Source organism: Garra rufa, chromosome 5 (assembly GCF_049309525.1).
Source record: "Garra rufa chromosome 5, GarRuf1.0, whole genome shotgun sequence".
Lineage (NCBI taxonomy): Eukaryota > Metazoa > Chordata > Actinopteri > Cypriniformes > Cyprinidae > Garra > Garra rufa.
Window position 1 is genome coordinate 4,103,694 of NC_133365.1, and position 12,828 is coordinate 4,116,521.

Sequence of the window (12,828 nt, forward strand, 5' to 3'; positions counted from 1 at the left end):
GCAAATTCGATAAAAGCCCATGTAATGTCAGCACATTGAAGAATTCTGCTGATGTGAAAGCAGAGCTGACTATGTGTGAGCATGTAAGTCCTAATGTAGGTCACCAGAGGCGTCTGCCAGCCAGATGCCCGCCGCATGCAGGACTTTGGAAGAGTGAAATGGAAAGACATGTTTCTCCAACTGTAGTGACCCTATGTTTAAAAGTGACCTGGCTACTAGCAATGACCATTTACAAACTATTTCCCTGAATAGATTTAAAAACAAATTAGTAAAATGTTACAAAATCAATTGTGCATTCATTTTGCATTAACCCCTATAAAGCGTAACATGTGATTGTTTTTATTTTTTGTTTTGTTTTAAACAGAACAAATTTTTAGACAAATATATAAAAATGGTAAAAGTTGTGCATAAGTTTTTTTGGACTATTATATTTGATGCATCTGGCAATTTATGCTCAGATGGTATGATATGAAACGATATGGAGCTTATATTTGAGGAAGAAAACACACTGCAAAAAATGCTTTTCTTACTTAGATTTCTTGTCTTGTTTCCAGCCAAAATATCTAAACATTCTTGAATCAGGAAGGATTTTCTAGACAAGTTTAGAAAATTAAATTAAGATTATTATTTTGCTTGTTTTAAGCAAAAACTCACCTAATCTTGACTTGTTTTTACTAAAAACAAGATAATAATTTTTACTTGTCTAGAAAATCCTTCCTGATTCAAGAATTTTTTGATATTTTGGCTGGAAACAAGACAAAAAATCTAAGTACGAAAAGCATTTTTTGCAGTGCATCAGTGCAACACTGCAAAAACTGCTTTTCTTACTTAGATTTTTGTCTTGTTTCCAGCCAAAATATCAAAAAATTCTAAAATCAAGAAGGATTTTCTAGAAAAGTAAAAATTATTGTTTTGTTTTCAGAAAAAACAAGTCAAAATTAAGTGTGTTTTTGCTTGAACAAAATAATCTTGTTTTTCTTTTTTTTGAAATAAGATTTTTTTTCTTACCCCATTGGCAAAAAATCACTTAATTTTGGCTTGTTTTTTCTGAAAACAAGAAAATAATTTTTACTCGTCTAGAAAATCCATTTTAACAATTTTCAGATATTTTGGCTGGAAACAAGACAAAAATCTAAGTAAGAAAATAATTTTCTGCAGTGAATGCAATACGTCACGTACATGTTGACTTCTGAGAGGTTATTATGTAATCGACGCAGCTGCGCATGATGATGAACATGTTGGTTTAATCCTTCCAATCACAAAGATCCACCAACAGCTGTTCACTTCAATCCACTTTTATTTTAAACTGAGTAACTAGTTATATCACACTACATCAGGGCTGTCCAATCTGGCTCCTGGAGGGCCTCCATCCTGCAGATTTGAGCTGTGGTCTGCTCCAGCACACCTGTTTAATTAGGATTGGTGCGAAACTCTGCAGGAAGCCCTCCAGGACTGCTGCTCCACACTACTGCCTACAAATTAAGACCTCAGCTCGCAGTTCTCTAAAAGTCACAAAGTTGCATGTTGATTTGAATAAAATAAAAATGTGTTGTAGTTTAAATTAATATTAAATGCAATTAGATGAATTTAGAGTGTTTCTAGACCAATTTATGTAAGACTCTACAATTATTAGGGGCCAAGCAGATATTCTTTTTCTTCTTCCGTTTCCTTTTATTCTGCTCTTGAGAATATGGCAACCCATAGAACCGCTTGCAGGAAAGTTGTGAAATTTCTCTATCTGATAGAGGACAGTCTCAACATTAACCACAGCAAATTTGGAGCCACCAGTTGTCCAGAATTTCCAAATTTTATGCTAATAACTTTTGAACCATAAGGCACAGAATCAAAATTCTTTTCTATTTTTAATTGTTTGAAAAACCTACTTTTTTAACTCATCCTAGACAGTGTCTGATTTTCACCAAAATTGGCTCAGATCATCGTCAGACCATGCTGGCAAAAAGTTATTGAATTCAAGTTGACTAGTCGTACCATTCTCGAATACCGCGCAAACGAATTCGACGAAAAGCACGCAAAATTGGATGTAAGGCTATATCTCCTCAGCAGTTTGGCATATTGAGACCAAACTTGGCGTGTGTTATAACAAGCATGACCTGAGGCAACCTGCAGTGTTTTGGTGCAGTGCCACCTACTGGCCAGGAGATATGAAAAACTGATATTTTAGCTTAAAACTACTGAATGGTTGGCCAAAAGTGGTGAAAAAAAAAGTAAAATCTGGTCTTGTTGGATTCAGAGGGGCATGCTGAGTTGAACAATACCAAATTTTCCCATGTCAGCCATTTTGGCCGTTGGCCGATTTGAATTTTGTCAAAAAATGCTACATTTTATGAATGCATTGACGTATCGTAATCGTTACAAACCATGCCCTGACAGTACTCAAAAAATTTGGTTATAATGAAATTTGGAAAAATGCTAATAACTTCTGATGAAAATGGCTTATTGTAATGTTTGTAATTACTGATGTCAATATATTCCTTGGGTCATGCCCAAAACATTAATACCAATTATGCCAGAATTTTGATTAATGTTGAAAACCTACTTTTTCTAACTCCTCCTAGATCATTGGTCCAATTTTCACCAAATTTGACTTGAAATCATCTTCAGACCATGCTGACAAAAAGTTATTTTTCATGTCGAAATATGAAACGGTTTTCTTTTTAACGCATCAACAAATTTGCTGGAATGATGCCAAACTCGCCCTGGACCGTTCGTCTGATTTTCACCAAAATCGGGTCAGATCATCTTCAGACTGTGCTGACAAAAACTTATGGATTTCATGTTGATAGATGAAACCGTTTTCATACAGCGCAGCTACAAATATTAGGCTTGATGCTTTATCTCTGCAAAACTTTGACATAATGACACCAAACTTTGTGTGTGCCTTTGTGACCTCACACTAAAAACACACCACATCGATTCGATAACAGCGCCACTTTTGTTCAAAAGTGATAAACCGAGTTGAACATAATTTTTCTGTCATTTTGACTAAAATCATTAAAATGGCTTCCTTTTACTCATTGCTGCAGTTGGTCTGGTGCTCCATGCCACGCTTAGCTCCTCATTTTGCCTTTGGTGTTTTCAACACCATTAAGTGCATTAATTGTGAATTTAACACAATTAAGTGCACTTCTTTCTCAAAAAATACATTGAGAAAAAAAAACCTAAATCTTCATCAGCGCATTAGTATGTGACAGGACAGATGGGTTACAGTAGAATCTCTTATCCACTGCATTGGTGGGAATCATACCTTCCTGAAGCGTACACTTCGGCTGTGTCGAACAGATTGACTCCATTCTCATAGGCTATCGTCATCAGACTCTCCGCCATCTACAGAAACACATCCACACAAACACATGCAGATGACAGAGATCTGGACATTTAAAGACACGGTCTTGGTGCAAAGCATTTCATTTACCACAGAGAAATGATTTAAACTCATGCAGACTATCATGCAGTAGCTATGTTTACGTTTGCTTATTGACTATTGCATTTTGGGGGAAAAACAATTCTCAGAATGGGAAACTATACAAGTTATCCTGAATATTACTATTCACCTCATCAGAGATCTGAGATCCAAATGTCACCCAGGTACCTGTGGGCAGAAAGAGAATGAAGAAAAGAAATAGAAAAGAAAGAAGTAAAATATAGATTGGAGAAAAGTGGGGTCAGGGAGGTGCAAAAAAAAGTAGAGTACAGAGTAAGGCACAACCTAAGAAAAAATGTGCTTTTTAATGTGGCCAAAGTGTGTGATTGCGCAAAAAAAAAAAAAAAAAAAAAGTTTGGATTGAACATTTATGGAGCAACTGATTTTGTGTGAAAATAAATCATACAAGTTGTTTATTTTGTTTACAAATACTTGTTCAAAACAATTACTTCAGCAAAACTATTTTCTGCTTATTTTGATAAATAAAATATTTTTTTGTTCAGTAAATATTATGTCATTAAAATATGTTAAAATAAAACGTATGTTTAAATACAGAAACAACATAATTTTAAAAGGTAAAGATTAAAGATTCTGAAAGCATTTAAGGAGATCCCATAGCAATTCAGATATAGATTTACAGTAGTAACAACAAATCGTATTTTATTGTATGATTTGATTAATATCATGTTTTAAATTTGATGGTTTTATTCTAAACATGGTGATTATCTTTAATCTACACACCCAACAATATATATGATATTTACCATCTGAATCTAACAAAGTCATGTCAACAAATAAAAAAGTCAGCCTTTTATTAATTATATAAACTGTTGCTTTAATCATCTTAAACAAAAATTTAAACAAAATCATTAAGACGACCTTTGTCTGAAGATATATTTAAGAATTTTAGCAATTCTCATTTGCTACTTAAATCTGCAACATTTTTAAAAACATCAAAGCACAGAATCGACTTCGATTGTGTCAAGGATCAGCCAAATTTGCACGTGCATCTTGAAAAGCGTTTTGGAAAGTGCTACGCCACGTTTTTTTTCTGCCATCTAGTGGTTTAAAGGAAAATAATATCAAAGGGTTAGGGTTACTAAAGTTAAAAAAAATCACAAATAAATTCTTTATTTCAAGTATTAGATAGGAATGATGTAGAAGAGTTGTTCATTGTTAGTTCGTGTTAACTAATGCATTAACTAATAATAATAAATACATTTGAATGATATGATAAAATGTTACCACAATTGGTAAAATAATGGTAACCTCAGCCCATTGTGTTGTGTTTGGCTGGTTTTGAAGCTCAGACAGAGCAATGCTGTGGCTTATTTATAGTCGTCAATGCATAAGCTGGGCTAAACAAAACTATTTAAACATGCAAAAAATAGACACTTTAGCTTTAAATCCCAGAGTTTTAAACAGATTACTCACCAAGACCCAAGCAGGAAACACGTAGACCTGATTTTCCAAGGTTTCTGAGAGAAAACATCAAAGAGAGAGAGAGAAAATGTAGTCAATTGAACTATATTTTTGATATACACTCTTAAAAATAAAGGTGCTTTAAAAGAAGAACCACTTTTGGTTCCACAAAGAACCATTCAGTCTAAGGTTCTTTAAAGAACCATCTCTTTCTTATCTTTTTATAATCGGAAGAACCTTCTTTCGCCACAAATAACCTTTTGTGAAACAGAAAGTTTCTTCAAATGTTTTTAAAAGGTTCTTAAAAGTGTTTAAAAGGTTCTTTATGGAAACATTTAGACAAAAAAGATTCTTCTATGGAATCGTGAAGCGCCTTTATTTTTAAGTTATTCTTAAGTTTTTAAATTAAGATTTGCTCAAAGTGCTGTATTGTCGATATTATCAACACACTTTAACTGTGACTGTATTTACTGTGCAGGATTTGCATCAAACAGAAAAATGAACGCAGTAATTCTGACTAAAACACATTTTGCTACATACATGGTTGTTGCAGGTTGAAAATGCTACAAAAGTCATTTTATTTTTATGAGAGCAGTAACTGTACTTTTGAACACTGTAATAAAGTACAAATGTAATGTAATTTCTATATTAAGATGAGTGAATATATACTTAGTGGTTTTGTTTTTCTTTATTGCACTGGGCAAGCAGTTGGTTTTTGTTTTAAAATGTCATTTATACACTCTTAAAAATAAAGGAGCTTAAAAGGTTCTTCACAGCGATGCCATAAAAGAATCATTTTTGGTTCCACAAAGAACCTGTCACAGTCCTGTCTGTTCATCTGGTCTCCCCCTGTCATTTTGTCATTTTTGGTTTCACCCTCATCAGCCTGTCATCCCCATCACCTGTGTTTAATTATTAGTCATCTGTGTCACCTGTGTTTAATCATCTAGTCACCCTTTAAAAGTCTGTTTGTATCTTCAGTTCATGTCGGTCTTTAATCGTTGAATGTTCTTCGTGTGTGGATGTCTCTATGTTCCTGCCTGTTCCCGCCTGTGTATATTGAGAAGATTTATTAAAATAGTGTTTATTGTACTCCTCGTCTCATCTCGTCCGTCCAGCACGCAGCACACGTGACACAAAGACCGACCCAAAACAGTTCACGGCGTCTTCCCCTGCGTTTCTTTTCCGTTTTTTGTAACAGTGTTTTATTTTTATTTATTTTCCCTTTTCCCTTTATGGATATCCCTGCCGTCCTCATCCTCCTTCTGGAGCAGGGGAACCGCTCTCTCGAGGACCACACAAGAGACTTTGTGCGACTCGTTCCATACACGCACTACCCGGACAGCTGCCTGTGCACATTCTATCGCACAGGACTCAACAACTCCACCAAAGCGCGGCTGTCCGGGGAGGGTCCTCGAGAGAGCATCGCCGATTACATCGAGTGGGTGCTGGTGTCCAGCAGAGCTTCGTTGACCGCGAAGGATGACACCAGCCCCACTCCAGACCCAGAACCCAGCCCAACATCACCCCGACAAGCGGAGTTGCAGCCCGAGCCCACCGACGATGGAGAGCCAGAGCCGAGAGCGACAGTGCCAGAGCCGGACCCATCGGACCAGGTGCGAGAGCCGACTGCTACATCCGCGACGGTGGAGTATGACGTGGAGCAAGAGAGGGCTACAGAGAGCCCTGCCCACTGCACCACCACTGGGGGTGAGCATGAGCAACACTCTGGGGACTTAATAGACTTTTCCACAGAACCACTGGCCTGCCTGAACTTCCCACCCACCCGCCCTCTTCTGCCTATGCCTGAGTCTCCGCTGGTCCCGTCCAGCCATCCTGAGTCTCCGCTGGTCCCGTCCAGCCGTCCTGAATCTCCGCTGGTTCCGTCCAGTCGTCCAGAGTCATCGCTGGTTTCGCCCAGCCTTCCAGAGTCTCCGCTATCACCTGTCAGTCCCCCTGCTCACCCTCAGTCATCCATCTGTGCAGTGGGCTCGCCGCAGGTCTGCCAGTTTCCAACAGCGTCTCGGCTGGAGGATCCCTCAGCTCCGCCTCCAGCCTCCGAGTCCAGGACTCCGCCTTGGCCCTCCGACCCTGCGGTTCCACCACGGCTCTCGACGCCCTCCTCTCCACCGTCGCCCGTCGTTCCACCAGCTTCACCGGGCTCCATCGTCTCTCCGGCTCCGCCCTGGTCTGTCGTCACCCCATCGTCTCCTCCGGACTCTGCTCCTCCGGCTGTGCCTCGTCGCGCCGTCCCTCCGGCTCCTAGGGAATCCTCCTTCCTGCAGGCACAGCCTCCATCCTCTGTCGCTCCGGCTCCGCCGCGGATCTCCGGAACTCCGCCTCGGCCGCCAGAGCCTCCTGTTCCACCTTGGCCCTCCGGATCCGCGGTGTCGCCCCGGATCTTCGGCTCTCCATCTCCGCCTCGGGCTCCTCTGCCAGCTGCTCCGCCTCTGTCAGTCGGCCCCCTGGAGTCGGCGGTCCTTCCTCCACCATGGCTCCTCCCTCCGTCGGCTCCACCGTGGGCCGTCACCATGGCTGTGGTCTGGGTCTGTTCCTCCTGCTTCAGGTCCCTTCTGTTTCTTCCCTGGCTCCTCCCACCATCGTCGCCCCCTTGGACTGTCCTTTTTGTCACCTGGACTTTTGTTTTTGTCCCCCTCCAAGGGTTGCGTCCTCCGCCAAAGCCTCCTCCCTCATGGACTCTGTTTTTTCGCCCCTCTTATTTTTGTTGTTTCCCACGGCGCGAGGACGCGCCTTTTCGGAGGGGGGCGTTATGTCACAGTCCTGTCTGTTCATCTGGTCTCCCCCTGTCATTTTGTCATTTTTGGTTTCACCCTCATCAGCCTGTCATCCCCATCACCTGTGTTTAATTATTAGTCATCTGTGTCACCTGTGTTTAATCATCTAGTCACCCTTTAAAAGTCTGTTTGTATCTTCAGTTCATGTCGGTCTTTAATCGTTGAATGTTCTTCGTGTGTGGATGTCTCTATGTTCCTGCCTGTTCCCGCCTGTGTATATTGAGAAGATTTATTAAAATAGTGTTTATTGTACTCCTCGTCTCATCTCGTCCGTCCAGCACGCAGCACACGTGACAGAACCATTCAGTCAAAAGTTCTTTAAAGAACCATCTCTTTCTTACCTTTTTATAATCGTAAGAACCTTCTTTTGCCACAAATAACCTTTTGTGAAACGGAAAGGTTCTTCAGATGTTAAAGGTTCTTTATAGAACCATTTAGACAAAGGTTCTTCTATGGAATCGGAAGCACCTTTAACTTCTGCAGTAAAGTACAAATGTAATATAATTTCTATATTAAGATGAGTGAATGTATATTTAGTGGTTTTGTTTTTCTTTATTGCACTGGGCAAGCAGTTGTTTTTTGTTTTAAAATGTCATTTATACACTCTTAAAAATAAAGGAGCTTAAAAGGTTCTTCACAGCGATGCCATAGAAGCACCATTCAGTCAAAGGTTCATTAAAGAACCATCTCTTTCTTACCTTTTTATAATCGTAAGAACCTTCTTTTGCACAAAGAAAGAACCTTTTGTGAAACAGATATTAAAGGTTCTTTATGGAACAATTTATATGTCTAAAAGGTTCTTCTATGCCATCGTGTAGCACCTTTATTTTTAAGACTGTGTTTAACCCTTTTTTTGCACATATAGTTCACATTAACATATTTACTACATTTTATCAATTAAAATTTAACATCAGAGAGCATACTGTATATTGGCTAATGGATATGGAGCGGTAATCAAAACCATTGTAAAATAGCTCATAAAAGTGTTGAAAGCAGCGTAGCACCCTTGGTGTTTTAATTACAGACTGTGCGAGAACACCAGTTGAAGATCAGCAACATTTCCCCCCTGCCTGCTTTTCATTTCAGCCGCTGCTCGCTTATGTGTCCGACAGAAACAGAGAGATGGAAAGAGACAGATTGTCCGCGTGTTTAGATCCAGGCGGCTGAACCACGCTTTCTCTTCTCTGCATCTATTTTTGTTTGCCCGGCCAGTCTATTTATAGAAATGTTGCAACTGTGCATTTGTTTGTGCCCAGTGTGTGAGTGTGCATGTGTGTGGAATGAACTATTCATTATATTGATATAGACATATTACCAGCCAAGACCGTGAGGAATTGCTAAATTAGTAGCATGAATCATTAATTTAGTCTAAAAAAGCAGAGAAAGAAGGCACATCTATTCATCACACGAGAGGACCGGGTGAGAGAGCTGGAGAAAGCTGCAAAGATCTTTCTCGCTGACACAAATATTTTCACTTTCTCTGTCATCCTTCATTTTTATCTTTCTCCATCCTTCTCTCTTTTGCACAGCGCTGCATTAGAGCGCTGAATCACACGCATCTATATGCATGTATATGATGAGACGCCGCAGGGAAGAAAACATGAAGATCATGGTGCTGAATATTCACAGTGGATGCATGTTTACACATAAACACACACATTTTGCTATTATGTCGATATTTTCTAGCCCCTAAACCTAACTCTTATACAAACCTGCAATATTATTTTTGCAATATATTTGAGCAGTATGTTGATTTTAAACCATGTTATTATTTGCTCATCCTCACACTGTTTTAAAACTGTGTTCAACACAAGAAGAGAATTGCTTTTTTTCATGCACCGAGGACCAGTTTGGACCTGAAGAATTGCTGACAGTCATAACTTCAAATTTCTCATTAATGAGTGAATAGTGGGAGGAAAAAAATCTAAGTTTGTACGTTTTCATATTATTACCAAGTTATTACTGCATTTCCCCCTTTTTGACTGATTAAATTAGGGTAACACTTTATTTTATGGTTTCGTAACTAGTTGCTTATTAGCATGCATATCACAAGAATATTAGTCATTTATTAGTATTAATTAAGCACATAGCCTTATTCTATATGACCTTATTCTGCATCCCTAATTCTACCCAATATCTAAACTTAACAACTACCTACTAACTATTAATAAGTAGCAAATTAGGAATTTAATGAGGGAAAATTCGTAGTTAATAGTGAATAAGTTTTCCCTATTCTAAAGTGTTACCAAAATGAGAAAGTCTTTGAAATTTTGAATTTAACATGAACTACACATATTAATTTTATTTGACTTTACATGTAACCTGTGATTGTTCAAAAACAGTCCAAATTTATGAAAGCTACATATTGATTGATTTCTAACAAAACAACCTAAAAACATCATGAATATTACTCAAAGTTTTTTTAAATGCATTGTACATGCATAAACTTTCATTTTCAGATGCAAAAAGTGATACCTTTTTTCAGGTTTTCAGAACAACAATAACAGGTTACATGTAAAATCAAATTAAATGAATAAATTTAAATGCATACAATGATATATTCAAATAATATATATATATACTCTTGAAAATAAAGGTGCTTCATGATGACATAAAAAACCTTTTTTGTCTGAATGGTTCCATATAAGAACCTTTAACATCTGAAGAACCTTTCTGTTTCACAAAAGGTTCTTTGTGGTGAAAGAAGGTTCTTCAGATTATAAAAAGGTAAGAAAGAGATGGTTCCTTAAAGAACCTTGACTGAATGGTTCTCTGTGGAACCAAAAATGGTTCTTCTATGGCATCGCGGTGAAGAACCTTTTAAAGCACCTTTATTTTTTTAAAGAGTGTAGTTCATCTTTATTCATGTTTAAATATCAAAGAGTTTCTAATTTTATAAATCAGTCGAAAAGGGGGAAATACATTAATAACTTAATAATAATAATATAAAAATATACAAAGTTTGATTTTTTTTTACTCACATTCACTCATTAATGAGTTGGCGATAATTATTATTATTTTTTTATATATATATATATACATAATTTGGTTTCAAAATTACATGCACACTGTACAACATTTTCAACATTGTAGCTAAAGTGGTTATATCTCTTAAAATATAACGATAATATTTGAGTTTTTCAGACATTTTTATGTAACTCTTCTGGGTCAAAGCGTTATGAGGGTTAAAGCTGTAAACACAAAAGCAGCATCTTGTAAATCGTGCAAATAAAACTCACGGCTGAATAGCATGTGTGAAAAACAGACTGAAATTTCCCTTCCAGTGGGCTGTTAAATGCTACGACTGAGTCACTGAGTCAGAGAAGCAGATCCACTGAACGAGATCAACTGACTGATTGAAAAGAGCTCACGAATCAGACATATAAGTGTGCCAAGGAAAGACAGGACGGATGTCAAGACTTCGAGTGATTAATGACTGAAATTTCAGATTGACCCTGACACAAACGATTGAAAAGACTCAACTTTGTCAACCCCATTCAGTGTAATGACATGGAAAGATTGACGATGCACTACCGCTCAAAAGTATGGGCTGGGTATATGAACTTTTTCTGGTTTTGTTTTTGAAAGAAATTCATACTTTTATCCAGCAGAGATATAATAAATTGATCTAAAGTGACAGTGAAGACATTTATAATCGCATAAATATTGAGCAAAGAATCCTAGAAAATGTATCATTGCATAAAAAGGAATGTTTTCTGAAGGATCATGTGATCCTGAAGACTGCAGTAATTAAGGCTGAAAATTCAGCTTTGATCACAAAAATAAATTACAATTTAACATATATTTACATATAAACAATTCATTTGAATTGTAATAATATTTTACAATTTTATACTGTATTTTTGTTTAAATAAATTCAGCCTTGGTGAGCAGAAAAGACATTACCAACCTCATGACAACGTTTTAATTTGTGGGTGAATTAATAAAGTGGTTTTCCTTCTTTGGGAACAGTGTTAATTTTGACAGCAATTTTCGATTTAGTTGTAATCTTTTGACAAAATGCCATTTACACTGCAAAAAATGCTTTTCTTATTTAGATTTTTTGTCTTGTTTCCAGCCCAAATATCTAAAAATTCTTAAATTAGGAAGGATTTTCTAGACAAGTAAAAATTGTTGTCTTGTTTTCAGAAAAAAAAAAAAAAAGACAAAATTAAGTTTGTTTTTGCTTAAAACAAGCAAAATAATCTCCCAGTGGGGTAAGAAAAATAATCTTGTTTTCTGTTTTTCTTACCCCATTGGCAGAAAAATTTAGTTTTAGTCACATTTTAGTCATCTGAATGGTTTTAGTTTTAGTCTAGTTTTATTCGACTAAATACCACAAGATTTTAGTCAACAGAATCTACAGTAGATTTTGTTGGGTTTATTTACAGTGTAATGAATTTATTTAGCATTTCTCTAAAATTACCAAACTCATCGTCTAGGTTTGATATTAAGGTTTTATCATGATAGACACAGATTTAACTACTGTGACATGCAGCATGCCTTTATATTAAAATGAAATAAAAATGAAAACTAAATGAAACAACAATGAAATGTCAGTGGTTATACAGGCTAATTATGCATTCTTTAAAACAACTTGTTTACCACATTCTTCATTCTTTCAAGCAGATATATTTATTTATATAAATACATTTAGATCTTCTTCATCATTGGGGCTACTGAAGTGATTAAGTCAAGAGCAGTGAGTGATTTTCTGTTGTTTGATTATCATAAATGCCACAGACAATAGCAACTAAATTAGGCTGCTGTCCCTTTAAAACCAAATGCATTGATGCAATGTACTGATACATGTCCGATAGTATCCCAAATGTTTACATTCACCTAAGACGCAACTGAGTGTGTTTACATGAAAACTGATCTAAATGGACGATTCAACAAAATTTTGTGTGCAGTTCTCCATTCATCAGACGCAAAAACACACTCGTGTGCTGGTTGAGAGGCACTGCTTTGGTGTCTGCACTCAGAAAACCAGACCGAATTGACTTCTCTTTTCGTCGTCAAATGTATCCATATGTCTGCTCTTCTTTTATTCCCAAATATTGACATTTTTGAACGTTTCATGAGAGCTGCAGCAAATGTATGCCAGTTTACACTGTCAGTTAAATGGGACCCAATTCTGATTTTTTTGCTCATATGTGACAAACAGTG

The 12,828-nt window shown here is 37.2% G+C and overlaps 1 protein-coding gene across 2 annotated transcripts in view; it reads right to left on the bottom strand.

The window, feature by feature from the left end:
• Positions 1–12,828, bottom strand: part of LOC141334517 (voltage-gated potassium channel subunit beta-3) — a 61,647-nt gene that overhangs the window by 19,568 nt on the left and 29,251 nt on the right. For both annotated transcript variants that reach the window (XM_073839620.1, XM_073839622.1), the window contains exons 2-4: positions 4,877–4,920; positions 3,573–3,610; positions 3,266–3,345 (exon numbers count right to left, since the gene is read on the bottom strand). In XM_073839620.1, the coding sequence (XP_073695721.1) occupies positions 3,266–3,345; positions 3,573–3,610; positions 4,877–4,920 (162 nt within the window). The remainder of the gene's footprint in view (positions 1–3,265; positions 3,346–3,572; positions 3,611–4,876; positions 4,921–12,828) is intronic.